The 16,367-nt window shown below is 36.8% G+C and overlaps 1 protein-coding gene across 1 annotated transcript in view; it reads right to left on the bottom strand.

Annotated features, from left to right (window-relative positions):
• Window positions 1–204: 204 nt before the first annotated feature.
• Window positions 205–16,367, bottom strand: part of POLQ (DNA polymerase theta) — a 135,074-nt gene continuing 118,911 nt past the window's right edge. Inside the window, exons 27-30 of the mRNA XM_072724571.1 lie at window positions 14,247–14,371; window positions 4,040–4,193; window positions 1,669–1,784; window positions 205–1,221 (exon numbers count right to left, since the gene is read on the bottom strand). Coding sequence (XP_072580672.1) covers window positions 1,108–1,221; window positions 1,669–1,784; window positions 4,040–4,193; window positions 14,247–14,371 — 509 coding nt within the window. The 3' untranslated portion in view covers window positions 205–1,107. The remainder of the gene's footprint in view (window positions 1,222–1,668; window positions 1,785–4,039; window positions 4,194–14,246; window positions 14,372–16,367) is intronic.

Genomic DNA, 16,367 nt, shown 5'->3' on the forward strand with positions numbered 1-16,367 from the left:
AGCAACTGTCTTTTTAAAAAATTCTGATTAACGAACATAAAAGAGCTCTTCTGGTAACTAATTAAGAATATAAGAACCATTTCCTACATGCGTAGACATTGTTGAACACTCAAAAATGCAAACCCTACAATAAGTAACTACGAACACAGATTTCTGATACTTTTAGATGAAACACAATTTAAAAAAACTGACCTGCTGACAAAGTTTCTCATAAATTCATTTTATTTCTACAGCAAAATACGTTATATACTTTTGACTGGAATCATAAATATCGTCTCTCCAGCATGAGTATTCTCACCATGTCACAAACACAGAAGGGGCACTCAGAGACGGATATGGGGGTGTCTTCCTTCTCTGGCAGGATTAAATTAAACTGCAGTGGAAACATCTGATCTTGCAGGACAGGATACCTCTTGAAGAGGTGTAGCTTATTTTATAAAACCTCAGTATTGAAAATACATTCACTGTATGAATAGAGGAGGGAAAAGGAGAAGAAGCACCATTTCATGAACGTCCATTCCTAGACTATATCCGTACCAAGTCTACCACTTTACAGGATCCAGAATTTATTAGCCAATGCCGCTTACAGAGACTACTCTCGTAGTCTTACACTGATAGTGAAGAAAAATCACACACAAAGCCTAAGCCAAGGTGGCACAGGAGACACCAAAGCTCTATTTGCCTTGTGGCTCCTGCTGCGGTCTGCATCCCAAGTGTCTGTCCTTGGACAGAATGGAAATACCCCTGGGGCAAGCATTCCATTCTCTTCAGGCTCGACCCAGACGGATGAGACCAGAAGTGCTAAGTGCATATTTCAATCATGCGTTCTGAACCTGTTTAGAGCCCCAAAGAACTGTAAAAGGCAATTTCATCCATACTCTTTGAGAGTGAATATAATCATTGAGCTTGTTATTTTGCCTCAAAACAGTTTCTTCACACTACAGAGATTAAAGTCTGATGTACATTTTGAAACTCTCACTAACATTACTATTCCACATCCATCAAGATGTGAGAATTGGTTCCCCGGAAAGAGGTGAAAGGGTGATCTTTCTTCCTTGTGGTTGTACCTCCTCCAGGCTTCCCCGGAGAATTTAGCCAGCCGTGCAACTACACATCGAAGTCCTTCAGGTCTCCCCAGCTCACACCTATTTTCACCTTCACTTTTAGTTTCACAGAAAGTTCTATGGCCCTTTCCATTTCATTCTTGACAATCTGAGCTACCTGAAAAAAACAAAAAGCAGAGGTCAGCAAACTCTCCTCTTAAAGAATGTCTCCCAACCCACCCACAGGGGTGATAAGCCAGACTGGAGCTCCTCATCTCATGGTGCTTAAAACTTAAAATAAAAAAAAGAGCCAGGCCTCTCAAACCGGACCACACTGATGAGCAGGAGCTCTGCTGGTTGCAGGGAGACTACTCACCTTTTAAACCCTCAGGGCTAGACTCCAAACTCTCATCTAACTTCCCCCAAACAAAAACAGCCCTGCACCAAAGTTGCTTTAAAAAGAAGAACGGAACCGAGCATTCTTAGCTCTTTTTTCTACCCTTAAGGACTCGACATGTCCCCAGCTATCCTGGGAATAGGGAAGGGTTCCAGAATCTCATGCATCTTAACCTGACCTACGGCGTCTTGGCGTTCTGTGGAACGGACCCAAACAGTGCAAGGATACCTGGACGACATCCTCTTGGGCCACTTCATAGAAGAGCTCATCGTGGAGCTGAAGGATGAGGAAGCCTCCTCTGACTGGATACAACACCCCTTGCTGTTTTCTCTTTGGTAACAATCCTACGCCGTGAAAGAAGTAGCAAAACTGATCAGCGTGTCACTGTGCCACAGAAGAATAGGGTTTTTAGGGATTTTGAGAAACTCTGGAGAATTTTAATTAGATTAAAACACAGAAGATTTAGAATATTAGGAAAATATCTAATAACTGACTTCCCACCTCTTAGGTAAACTCAAAACTCTACTGACTTCCCCCCAGAAAGGAAGAGTCTAACAAACAAGTCAGTGAACGGAGTTTGAAGAACTCTGCTCCAAATGACATCAAATTTAATTCCTATAAACAACCAGCATCTTCACTTTCCATGGCAGCCCCACCACCAACTTCTCTGAATAGCAGCACCAGCGCAGGAGGGGGCCTCGCCCTACTCGGGGAAACTGAGCTGCTATTGTTACGTAGTGTTTCATGAGAAGGACACTCCCAGATAGATTTTCACGGCCAGACGTGTCCCTGCGGTAGAACCAGTGCTTCCCACAGACAAGTTAATCTTAAACCCGGGCTCCAAATGAGGGCCTCAGAGACTGTATGACTCCCCTGAAGCTCTATGTTAAGAGTCGGGATCTGTACATTTTTCCGTGAAGATGATCTCTCTGTAGATCCTCAAGGAGCCTGTAACTCCACCGTCCTAGACTCAGCTATGGTCAAGGCTGAGCCTAGCCATACAGATTGTGCCCTGCTGATCACAAAGATCAACTTCAACTTTAACACCTTTGGAGTAACTGCCCTCAGTTATTTGCCCGGATCCACAGCAGCCCTTTCTTTTTGCCACCAGGTTTCCGGCTGGTCCTTCGGGGCAGCACAGACACGGTCCTCCTCAGCCTGTGGTGCTTCCCTCAGCAAGGGCTCTCCGCTGTCACAACCCGCAGCCCGTTTCCTCGCAGGCGGCTCTGACAGGGTACAGAGCAAAGGCAGGGGAGGCCGCGGCACGGGGCTTCCTTCCCAGGGCCACAAAAGCTGTGCACCTATCTGTTGGCCAGCTGACCCAAGTCCGCTCTGGCCCACCGGGCCCCACTCATCTCCCATCACTGGAGATGCTCTTCTGCTTTCCACTCACTGTACCGTCGTCCTCTTGATTTCCCGTTGGCTTTTTGGCTTCTGACCATGAATGCTATGGTCCTCCTGTTCCCTGTGTGGGCTGCTTCCTCAGGCTCAGACGACCTACCACCACCTTTAACCTGGCCTGAGCCCAGGAAGCGATCCGCAGTGACATACCCACATTGCCTTCCTGCTGCTCTCAACTGCTATAGTCTGTATCCTCATTCGGGCACTGCACCACTCTGCTGTGAGCAGTTATGGAAATATTTCAGTCAAGAATCACATCTTCCCTTCCTTCCCTTTGATTTTATATTTAAAAGAGTTTGATAACTTTTACTTTAAAATCCTCTACAGCACAGTACAGTGCTATCCCCCAAATAAGTTTGATCATTTATTCTCTATAAACAGAAAGAGAGAATGTGTGTGGAGTATGATACACAATACTGACCAAGAGATGGATGTGACAAGGAAGTCAACTCAGTGTATATTCCCAGACTTCCAAGAACATGGAAGGTGGTGAATAGGAAAATCAACATGTTGTTATCATCTAAGGACCAGATGACCCCTAAGATTCCTTCAAAGTATCTGCAAAGTTAAGATTATTTTAATAATAACACTCAGAGGTTATTTTCCCTTTTTGGTCTCATTCTCTCCTAAGCACACAGCAAAGTAACCAACTATCCTCATTTAGCACTGAAAGTCCCATATCCTGGTAAGCACATCAACCTCCCACAGACTGGGACACCTATCACCATAGACTGTGGGGGCGGCTTTCCAGAGGTTACAGGACAGAGGAGATCGCAACAAATTGAATATAGAAATATATAAGAGAGTCCAAATGTCTCCTCTTAAGCCATACATTAAAGAGACTTGCAGAAATGTTCATTAAAACCACTCATCATCAACTTTCTCTTGTTCTAAAACATGTAGTTGGTTTTAAGAAAATGTTTATTTATGCTGACATATGTAAGTTTGTTATTATTAAGCATTAATACATGTTTTTGAATTTCCTGTTTAAACTTCTAATATGGTAAATATTAGTACACATAACCCACAAAAACAAAAGTTCTTTGGGACCTTTAGTAATTCTAAGAGGGTAATGACATCATGAGAGCAAAACATTTGAAAACTGCTGAGAAATAATATATAAAATGCTTCCTGTTTTCTTTTCTGATACAATTAATGTCACTACATGACATGGCAGGGGCCTCATTTATGAACAAACCTGTTCTTTCACTTTGGAGCATACCCTCCCGATGACCATGGGATTTGAAGGTTGAGTGGAAGGTCTCTAATTGCTTCTGAATGTTAACTGTGGCTATTTTGACAATATCAGCCGCCGAGCCTTGGACTGTTGTGTTGATGGCCTGACGCTCAGCCTATGGAAAAGAATAACAATTAACAGGCGCTCCATCAGATACACCAACATCGTTTCAGACCTGCTTTTTCCACACATCAGTGCTCACATCTGTAACCAAACTGAAAATCTGGACCAAGATGGGACCCAGTACATCAACTATTAAGCTCCATCCTAAGAATAACAACTAGAATAATCCAGGGCTCTAGATTCTGGGCTATCATTCACATGAGAAGAGTCTAAATAGAAAAAGGCCAGATTGCTTCAATTTAGAAATTTTCAACATTCAGGAATCAAAAACTACATTACACTTAAAATATATTTAGCAGCTCAAAATTGTTTCATAAACATATATCATCAATGTTCTAGTTGTTCTAAACTTCACTCTAAAAAAACCTATTGCTTAAAATACAACTCCTCTTAATCCTAAACAGGTATAAATAGATCATCATTCCTTGTGATGTGAGATAGAATGTTCCAAGCACATCCCCCATATCAGTGGATTCTTGGTCCTATGTAGAGGTTGGCCCCAGTGGGTCTGGAGCCCTCCGGTATGAATTAGATATTTTGTGTGTGTGCTGCTGGGACTAATCATTGGCTACTAGTGAAAATGTAGACTCTAGATTCCTAAATATTAAGTTAGAACTTTCCCGAAGCTATTGCTGCCATGAACTTCTTAGCAGGCAACCATAGCTGTTAAAAGTGATCATCTTAAGGCAGCAGGGATGGGCAACTGGGTTAACATTCAAGGTAACCTACCCATGAATACCATGCCTACTGTCCCAAAAGGACTCAGAACATGGGATCTACAAACTGGAGTGATCTATGTATCTTGAGACAAGTTCCATGTCACCTGAGCTATAATCAAATCCTACTGTAGTAAGTACTTGTTAAAAAGATAGGCTTTTGAAAATGAAGATACAACTGTTCAAAATCTTTGGGATATAGCAAAAGCAGTCCTAAGAGGGGAAATACATTGCAATACAAGCATTCCTCAAAAAATTGGAAAAAAATCAAATACACAAGCTAACCTCGCACCTAGAGGAACTGGAGAAAGAACAGCAAATAAAACGTACACCCGGCAAAAGAAGAGAGATAATAAAGATTTGAGCAGAATTCAATAAAATAGAGACAAGAACTGTAGAACAGATCAACAAAACCAGGAGTTGGTTCCTTTTTTAAAATTGTTTTGTCAGATGCAGGTGAATCCTCCCTAAACTCATTCAGTTGTCACTGTTTAAAGACTGATTGAATTTCAGTCTACCCACTCCTCTCCTTCTTGAAACCGTGTGCCTCTGTGTAGTGAACTGTGTTACTGTTGCTCTTACTTGCTGCCTCCCCCACCCCCGCCATGTAATTTCAAGTGTTGTTCACTCTAAAAAGTTGGCCTTGACTTGTTTTGGTGAATAGAATGTAAAACTGACACATAGGCTCATAAGACATTTTAAGAACTATCCAACATTGTCATAAAAAAAAAAAAGGCTTATCCCAGACAGACTTTTCCTTCATTCTGAATTCCAGAATGAAGAAAATATGGAGCAGACCCACAGTCAACCCAGAGCCAAACTCTAACATGAATTAAAAATAAAGTTTCTTATTATAAGACACTGAAATTTTGGGGTAGTTTTTTACTGTGACATAAGCAAGCATAAAAATAAAACTAAGATATGTACTTCACTCTCATGATATGGTACTTCCCTGATTCTTTTCCAAAATAAAATTTAAAAAAACTTGGCAGTCTTTGGGCTTTGTGTCTCACAATCTCTGTCCCTTCACAACCAGGGCTTTTTCATGTATATAAAAAAACACAGGTTTCTAGTAATGGGGGATTAGGCCATTAGGACCAACCGTCCCACTGATAACAATGGGAAAAGCTGGACAGAGAATGCCTCCTTGAATCAGAAGGTTAAAAAGGAAATGAGAAATTATAGAACCTAGAGAGCTATGAGAGAACAAAAACCAAGGAGGTGACCTCGGCATTGGAGGCTACCATTTCTCCCAGAGACATCAACAGATTCCAGAAGAGGCAGCTGAGAGAACCTCTGAGCACAGCTGGATGGTTTTGAAGGGACTGGGGAACAAATGGAGCAAGAAGTAGAGGAGGGGTGGGAAACTATCAAGCTGCCATCCCAAAACTAACACCCTAGAAATAGACTGGCCTTACCATCTTTGCTTCAAATCATTTCTACTCCTGAAATTGGATCAAAGTAATCCTAGATTGTTGGTCATTCTAGTCTCCTGCCAAAAGCACATGTAAATCTTCTGAACAAAGGTAGCATTACCATGTAAGCTTCAAATTATGCCCATAATCTTTCATAAACAACATTTGACACTTGATAAAAAATTGCCAGGACAGCAAGGAGTTGAAACAATAGTTTTTGTAGAAAACTAAGAAAAAACAAAGGGCAATAGGAACAGACTACAGGGATACAAGTTTGAGATTTATTAATCTATAGACTATTATCCAATTTATTGACTAAAACAAAAGACAAAATTGAATATTTCAACAGAGAACCAAATACCCATAAAATAAGAGCAAAATGGAAACTCATGAACTGAAAAATAAAAAGAACTTACTACAGCTTTGAAGTGTATCTGGAAACCTGGGATTGTGATATCTCCAGCTTGGTTCTTCTTTTTCTCAAGATTGTTTTAGCTATTCAGGATCTTTTGTGGTTCCAAACAAATTTTAGGATTACTTATTCTAGTTCTGTGAAAAACGCTGTTGGTATTTTGATAGGGATTGTATTAATCGGAAGATTGCTTTGAGTAGTATAGACATTGTAACAATAGTTGTTCTTCTAATCCATAAGCATGTAATATCTCCAGTTTTTTGTGTTATCTTCAATTTCTTTCATCAACATTTTATAGTTTTGAGAGTACAGGTCTTTGACTTCCTTGGTTTAGTTTATTTTTAGGTATTTTATTATTTTTTGTGTAGTTATAAATGGGATTGTTTTCTTAATTTCTCTTTGTGCTACTTCATTATTAGTGTATAGAAATGCAACAGATTTCTGTATATTAGTTTTGTATCTTGTCACTTCACTGAATTCATTTACCAGGTCTCATAGTTCTTTGGTAGAGTCTTTACAGCTTTCTATATATAATATCATGTCATCTGCAAATAATGAAAGTTTTACTTCTTTCTTACCAATTTGGATACCTTTTATTTATTTTTCTTGTCTGACTGCTGTGGCTAGAACTTTCAGTACTATGTTGAATAAAAGTAGTGAGAATGGACATACTTGTCTTGTTTCTGATCTTAGAGATAAGTTCTCAGTTTTTCACCATTTAGTGTGACACTAGAGGTGGGTTTTTCCACATATGGCCTTTATTATGTTCAGGTATATTCTCTCTAAGCCCATTTTGTTGAGAGTTTTTATTATGAATGGATGCTGTATTTTGTCAAAAAGACAAGAAATAATAAGTGTTGCTGCAGATGTGGATAAAAAGGAAACCTTGCGCACTGCTGGTGGGACTACAAATTGGTGCAGCCACTTTGGAACACAGTATGGCGATTCCTCAAAAAAAAAAAAAAAAGAATTACCATATTCAGTAATATCACTACTGGGTATTTACCCAATGAAAACAAAAACACAAATTTGAAAAGATATATGTATCCCTATGTTTATGCAACATTATGATCGATAGCCAATATATGGAAGCAATCCAAGTGTCCATCCATAGACGAATGCATAAAGAACATGTGATATATTTATACAACCGAGTATTATTCAACCATAAAAAAAGAATGAAATCTTGCCATTTGCAACAACACGAATGGGCCTAGAGGGCATAATGCAAAGTGAAATAAGTCCATTAGAGAGACAAATGCCATATGATTTCATTCATATGTGGAATTTAAGAAACAAAACAAATGAACAAAGAAAAAAGAGAACTGGTGGTTGCCAGCCAGAAGGGAGGGAGGGTAGGGGAATGAGATAAAACAGATAAGAGTACACTTCTCTTGACCACTGAGGAATGTATAGAATTGTTGAATTATATTGTACACCTAAAACTAATATAACATTGTATTTTAATTACACTCCAATAAAAAAAAAAAGCAGAACTTAAAGCACTTAAATAGTACTTTCTCTGTAATTTGATGTGTGTGCACAAGGGGGATAGTATTGATACGGGGGGAGCATAAAGAAACCTTCTGGAGTTCTAGAAAAGTTCTGTATCATTTAGAACGTAAAAGCTCAGCTGTTGGGCTCAGTAGGAAATTGAGCAAAATCAGTAAATTGAAAGATAAGTTAGAAATATCCAGAATTAAGCATGATGAAATAAAAACATCGAAAATACCAAATAGAGGATATTAAACATAAAACTTTTTTTAAGTTTAAAAATTTTATAATAGGAGTCCCAGAAAGAGAGGAGAGAATGCAGTGAAGCAATAATTAAAGAAGAAATGACTAAGAATTTTCCAAAACCAACGAGCCACAGATTGGAAAAGTCCTAATACCGTTAAAACATCAATTAAACACACATATCCACAGAGAGGCACACAAATTAAAAACATACACTGAGGTATATCATGAAAATCTGCTGGAAACGAGACAAAAAGAATAATACTATATGGAAAGCAACCTAAAGAAGAAAGGCAGATTACATTCAAAGAAGGGACAGTTGGACCAGAGGTGGGCAAACTACAGCCTTCAGGCCAAATCTGGCTTAGCTCCTGTTTTTGTAAATAAGGTCTTATCGGAATACAATCACAGTCATTTATGTATTGTCCATGACTGTGTTTGCCCTATAAGAACAGAATTAAGCAGGTATGACCGAGACTCTATACCCTACGTGCAAATATATACGCGAGCTTACTTTATCTGCCACAGGCACTATTAAAAACCTAAAGGGAAGTCCTACTTAGTAGTAAATGTTGAAAATTTCCCTCTGAGATCAGAAAAGAGACATAGATGCACACTATCACTACTTATATGCAATACTGTCCTAGCTGGCAAGTCAAGCAAAAGTAATAAAAGGAATAAAGTTTGGAAAAGTAGTTATAAAACTACTTTGCAGGCAATAATTATGAAGTTAGAATATCTAAAAGTATCTACAGTAAGTTATATTTGCAAGATTTTTAAACAAAACAATAAAACCAATTATATTTCTATGTGCCAGCAGCTAAGAGTTAGAAAAAAAAAAAGAAGGAAAAGAGTTAAAAAAAAAGATACCATTGCAACAGCATCAAAACTTTTCAAACATCTAGCTATAAATCTAACAAAAATCATACAAGATTTCCTTCCCAAAATTATACATTGAGAGAATAATAACTACAGACCTAAATGAATGGATAGATACATCATGTTCATGGATTAGAAAACTCAAGCATATAAATATGTCCACTAATACCATCTTAATCTACAAATTCAAGGCATCTCAAAAAAAATCCCAACATGATTTTGTGTTTGTGTAGAAATTCACAAGCCGCTTCTACAACTTACATGGAAATGCAAAGAGCCAAGAATAGACAAATATTGAAAAACAAACAAAAGAAGGTAAGAAGACTTACTTTACCATATATCAAGACATCTTACAAAGCTGCATCATTAAGGCAGTGTGGCACTGTCTTAAAGGATGAACTAATACAATGATGAAAATAGTGTGTCCAAAAACAGATACATCCGTATTTGGAAATTTAATTTATGACAAAGGTGGAACTGAAAAGTAATAGGGAGGAAAGCTCAAGCTTTTCAATAGATAGTTAGGAACAACTGTATGTCCTTGTGTAGGGAGATGGAAGACCTTGACCCTCGGTCTCTCATAATATATAAAAACCAATTCCTGGTTGATTGTGGGTAAAAATGTATATGGCAAAACCAAAAACTCCTAGAGAATATTTTCTTGATACTGGGGTAGAGAAAACTTTGTTAAACAGATCAAGGAAAATACCACAATAACACAAAAGACTGATAAATCCATGTAAGCAAAGGGCTCATATCTAGAATATATAAAGGACTCTCATAAATTAGTTCAAAGACAACTCAAAAAAAAAAAAAAAAAGATTTAAGTTGACCCTCTACAAAAGAAGATACCCAAATGGTCAATAAACAAAAAAGAAGCTCAACATCACCAGTCATCAGGAAAAGGCAAACTAAAAGTAGAGTGAGGTACCTATCATTGCAAAGTTACCAAGAATCGCTATATTAAAAAGACCAATGATATCAAACAATGGCATGAATGTAGATAAGCAGAGCTGATGGCAATATTAACTGGGATAACCACTCTGTAAAGCTTTTAGGCAAAAGGTATAAATGTGCTTATTCTATGACTCACCAATTCCACTCTAAAGGTTATGAAATTGGATGCATATGTTCACCAAATGACACATAAGAAAGTTCATAGAGCTTTATTAATGATAGCCAAAACCTGGAAATAGTCAAAATGTCTGCCAACATTAGAATGGATAAATAAATTGTTGGTAAGTTCCTACAAAGTCAGCTAAATAAAGACATGAACTATAGTTGCACATGACACTAATGAATCTCACAGACCTAAATTTGAATGAAAAAAGTCAGATCCAAGAGCACAGATGGTATGACTGCACTTAAAATTCAAGTTCATACAAAACTAACCTATAGTTTTATGTATGTGAAGTGGGAAGTAGATAACATTGCTTTTGAGGGAACATGAAGAAGCCTTCTGGGGTGCTGGAAAAGTTCTATATCATGACTGGGATGGTGTTATATGTGTATACACATGTAAAACTTCCAGCTTTATGCTTAAGATTTGTACTCTTTACTGCACATGTTATTTCTCAATAAAAATTTTAAGAATAAATCTAATTCATTCCCTCTCCTCATCTAAAGTTACTAATAAGAATGAAAAGGCCCAACACAGTGAGGGAGAGAATGCTTTCCAAACATGCAATCAATAATGAGTTACTATATATAAGAAAAAGACAGAGGGGCCTGGGTGGCTCAGTTGGTTAAGTGTCTGCCTTCAGCTCAGGTCTTGATCCTATGGTCCTGGGATCATGCCCCACATGCAGCTCCCTGCTCAATGGGGAGTCTGCTTCTCCCTCTCCTTCTGCCCTATGCCCCTCCCCCTGCTTGTGCTCTCTCTCTCTCACACACATTCTCTCTCACGCTTTCTAATAAATAAAATCTTATTTAAAGAAAAAAGATAACCCAACAACAAAAAAATGAACAAGAAAACTTGAAAAAGCACTTTCCCAAGAAAAAATGATTACCGGCTAATAAATATTTGTTAAAGTTGCTTTACCTCATTACTATTCAAGGAAAAGCAAAGTAAAACTAACAAGATACTACTTTTTTTTCCCTAAAGATTTTATTTGTTTGTTTGTTTATTTATTTGAGGGGGGGGGAGAGAGAGAGAGAACGAACAAGCAGGGGGAGAGGGAAAAGCAGACTCTCCATGGAGCAGGGAGCCCAATTTGGGCTCATTCCCAGGACTCTGAGATCATGACCTGAGGCAAAGGCAGATATTTAATAAACTGAGCCACAAAGGCACCCAAACAAGCCACTACTTTAACCCCACCAGAATAGCTAAAATTATATGATCTTAATGGCAAGTGTTGGCAAGGATGCAGAGAATGAGAACTTGCACACTCTTCTGATAGGAGGACAGACTGCTTCAATCACCATAAAAAATCGTTTGGCTTTATCTACTAGAACTGAAGAAGCAGCAAATTTATGACTAGGTCTTTACCAAACATAAATGGAAATATGTGCACCAAGAACCTTGAACAAAAATTTTCAAACCAGCAAGATTCACAATAATTCCAAACTGGATACCTAAATGCCCATCAATGGAAAAATGGATAAACTATGATATAGTCATAGAATATCTATAATAGAGTAAAACAGCTACCCCAAATGAAACAACATGAATGACTTGCCTATGCAATTTTGAGTGAAAGAAGCTAGGCACAAGAATACATACACATGATATATAAAGAAGTGAAAAATAAAAAAAACAAAACCAAAGAGTTAGAAATGACGATAGCAATTATTTCTGAGAAGGCTGTGGGTAATGATTAGGAATCATCAAGGGACTTTCTGATGTGCTGACTATATTCTATTTGACTTGAGTGATTGTTACACAGGTGTAGCTCTGTAATAATTTACTAAAATTTACATTTGTTTCCAGTACTTTTCCTATGTATATTTTTTAATACAATAAAAGTTTAAACAAAAAGTAAAACCAAACCAAATGAAAAAGTATTAAACCTGGCACTATATACTAAAGATATAAATGTGCTTATTCTATGACTCTCCAATTTCACTCTAAAGGTTTGGTGCATCCAAAAGACACACACAAAAATGTTCATAGCAGCTTTATTAATGATAGCCAAAAACCCGGAAATAGTCAAAATACCTGCCAGCATTAGAATGGATAAACTGTTGGTATGTTCCTACAATGTCAGCTAAATAAAAGCATGAACTATAGCTGCACATGACATTAATGAATCTCACAGATCCATATATGAAATCTGGCTATGTTTATTCATAATTCAGAGATTTGGGATTTTTTTTTTCTCAGCAACAACATAATGAATCAGTTAGAACTTTAACTCCTAAGGATTTGGCATGAAAAGTCTTACGCTCACATCTTTAGGTGCAAAAATTAATTTTCAAAAACTTATATGGTTTATTTACATTAATAACTCTATCAGCCACTTTTCATCACGTAAAGCCCAAGAAAAATAACTTCTTTTAGATCAAGTCTAAGTTTTTCAGCCTGCCATTAAAAGCCTTCCACTAGCTGGCTCCATCTGACCAGTAGAAAATTATCCACCGTTAAGTGACAACTCATTTAGAGATATGATAAAAGCTTGATACATATTTGATGTCTGTATATTTGGGAGGCTACAGAGTGGAGAAATAACAAAAAGCCAACTATTCCTCCATGGTCCCTAAGAGCATTAGTACCCCAAACAGAAGTTCAGCAGTATTGGGCAGGGTATTTTTATGACATGCAATGTTTATGGGCACTGACATGCAAAAGTATGGAAGAAGATAAGATACACCAGTTAAAATAGGAAGATGTGGACCATAACAGAAATTTAAATGTTCAGATACATAGAATACTTCTGTGGATCCCAATGATTTTGGAAATTTTAATCATAATTTGAGCATATGCCATCAATAAAAACTTAAAGTGGTATTAAAATAGCCTTTTTTTCAATTTTTTGGATATCCTTAAAAAATCTTATTTTTATTTATTATATTTATTATATTTATTTATATTATATACTTTATATTATATATCATTATATATAAAATATACTTATAAAATACAAGTATATTTTTATATATTTATAATATTTATTATTTTTAAATAATCTTATTTATTTATTCATGAGAGAAACAGAGAGAGAGAGAGGCAGAGACACAGGCAGAGGGAGAAACAGGCTCCATGGAAGGAGCCCAACGTGGGACTTGATCCCAAGTCTCCAGGATCATGCCTTGGATCATGCCCTGGGCTGAACGCGGCGCTAAACCGCTGAGCCACCTGGGCTGCCCTGGATATCCTAATAACCTCTGTCAAGTCAGTGCTTTTAAAATAAATAAACTAGGGATCCCTGGGTGGCCTCTCTGCCTCTCTCTCTCTCTCTCTGTCTGTGTGACTATCATAAATAAATAAAAATTAAAAATAAATAAATAAATAAATAAATAATAAACTAGTAGAACGAACCAAAAATGAACGAACCACAATTTAATGACTGGCTAATATCTGAAAACACCAGCAATTTGGTGTGATATGACAAACTGGTACATGATATCTGAAACAAAGAACAATTAGCAAATATAAAAATTAAATTTATAGCTTATTAGCAAAACTAATAAGTAACTGGCTTACTGAAACAGAACATCTTTAAAGTATTTAAAGTATTCTTAAGTGAACACATATTTACATCAGTCTCCTAAGGACTGTGTTCAGCAAATATAGGTATATGCCATCACTTCAAAGTCCTTAGTGAAACAGAAGATCCAATTAATGGGCTACTGATCCCTAAAAGGAAAGTTAGCAGTGTCTAGTCATTGTTGAAAAAGTATATGTCATTAAAATATTAAGTTAAAAATGCAGAGACATTTCAACATACGTGAGCTTTATGATAAGGGTTGTTGTCATTGATTCCTGGTAAATATCTACGCCTTCCCAAAATGGTCTGAACAAATCCATTTCTTTTACAATTCTTCACTGTCTCTCTCATGAAATGATTGATCCCTACAAAGAAAAAACAAAAATAATTACAACCAATGTCCATACTTAATCTCATTCACTAGCTTCAATATAGTGAAATATACCAAAACCCTACCATGATTCACACTTTATCACATCATCAAAACTTTGCATACAAACTTTCATTTACTTTTTGTCAACTCAGAAAGTTAAAAACAAAAGGGACTTCAGAAATGATATAATCTAACTATCACCAACAAAAATTATGAAACTAAACTCCAGAACAACAGAGCAGGTACTAAAACCTAGGATCTTAAGACTATTCCATGTTACTTTTCACAGGCTTCTTCTGCTCTTTATGTTAATCTTTACTCTTTGGTCTCATCACTTTCAGGCTTAAAAGATTCTAATAGCTCCTTGTTAGCATCTAAACTACAATCTAAATAAAACCTAGTTGAAATTAATACATGAATAATAAATACTTCATTAGGAATCTATACAACTCATTTCTTAAAATTTAAAAAGACTATAGTATAGTATGCAAACACATTCATATTCCATATACTAGCATTCATCCTTTGCAATATAGGTTCATTATTATGTCTTACAGATCTTCAGGATGAATTTGTTGCTCTAGGTGGGCCAATCAATGTCTTACTGCTCATTCCTGTCTGAGTTAGAAAGGTCTTCTCTCCTCAACACCCTTTTCCTATGCTATTTAAAACACAATCAGGTATAGAGACTGTCCTGATCTATCTTTATTCATATGTGCAATCTCTGCTTTCTCAGGGCTCTGTTCGTTCTAAATAATAAACACTAATGTCTCCTAACTAAAACCCTTCATTTGAGGATTTCTGTTATGCGGCTGGCACAGGAGAGACATTTGAGACTGTGAGTGAAAAGAAAGGGAGAAATCCCTCCCAACTGAAGCTGTTGATGATACTCAACCACCAGCATAAGAAGTTTAGAAAACAGTAAGACTCTCATTTTTTTTTCTGTTTAAGAATTACTGCGATATTGTTGGGTAAAGAGCAAAGAAAACGATGAGACTGAAGAGACTGCACCTCTACAAATTCTCTTACCTGACTCCTGCTAGGGGCCCTCAAATATTCAGAGGTTAAAAGAACTACTTTAAAAAACCAAACAAGCAAAAGGAAAAAAGAGGGAGAGAGAGAGAAGCAAGAGGCAAGGCAGGAAACAGACTTTAACTATAGAAAACAAACTGATGGTTACCAGAGGAGCGGTGGGTGGGAGCTGGCTGAGATAGGTGATGGGGATTAAGGAGGCCATTTAAGATGAACACCAGATGATGTATGGAAGTGTTGAGTCACTGTATTGTACACCTGAAACTAATAACTAATATTATTAGTTATTACTAATATTACACTGTATGTTAACTAACTGGAATTTAAATAAAAACTTTAAAAAATCAATCCTTAGGTATAGTTTACATACAGTACTTGAAGGAACTCACTTTAGGTGAACAGTTACATGCATTTTAATAAATGTACATTACAAAATATGAAACATTTTATCACCTTTACAGTCAGCTCCCCATTTTCAGCCCCAAACTCTCTGCTGTCATGAAGCAGATCATGCTTCATGACACTCTATACTGAATCTTCGTATTCTTAAAATTGATAAAAATTTAATTATACTCTATGGTCTCATTTGAGTTTGCTTTCTTTTGCTAAGTAGTATTCCATTGCAGAGATCTACCAAAATTTGTTTGTCCATGATCCTTTTCGTAGACATTTGGTTGTTAGGAATAACATCACATATAACATTCACATATAAGTCTTTCTTTGAATATATTTTCATTTTTCTTGGATCAATACCCAATAATAAAATTGCAGGAACACATAATTAACTGTGTGTTTCATTCTATATGCAAGAGTCACAGTATTTTCCAAAGTGATTGTACTATTTAACAACCCTACCAGCAATGGGAAAGAAATATAATGTTCTTAATTTTAGCCATTCTACTGCTTTTGTAATGGTATCACTTTGTGGTTTTAATTTGCTTTTCCCTGATGACTAA

Source organism: Vulpes vulpes, chromosome 1, assembly GCF_048418805.1.
Source record: "Vulpes vulpes isolate BD-2025 chromosome 1, VulVul3, whole genome shotgun sequence".
NCBI lineage: Eukaryota > Metazoa > Chordata > Mammalia > Carnivora > Canidae > Vulpes > Vulpes vulpes.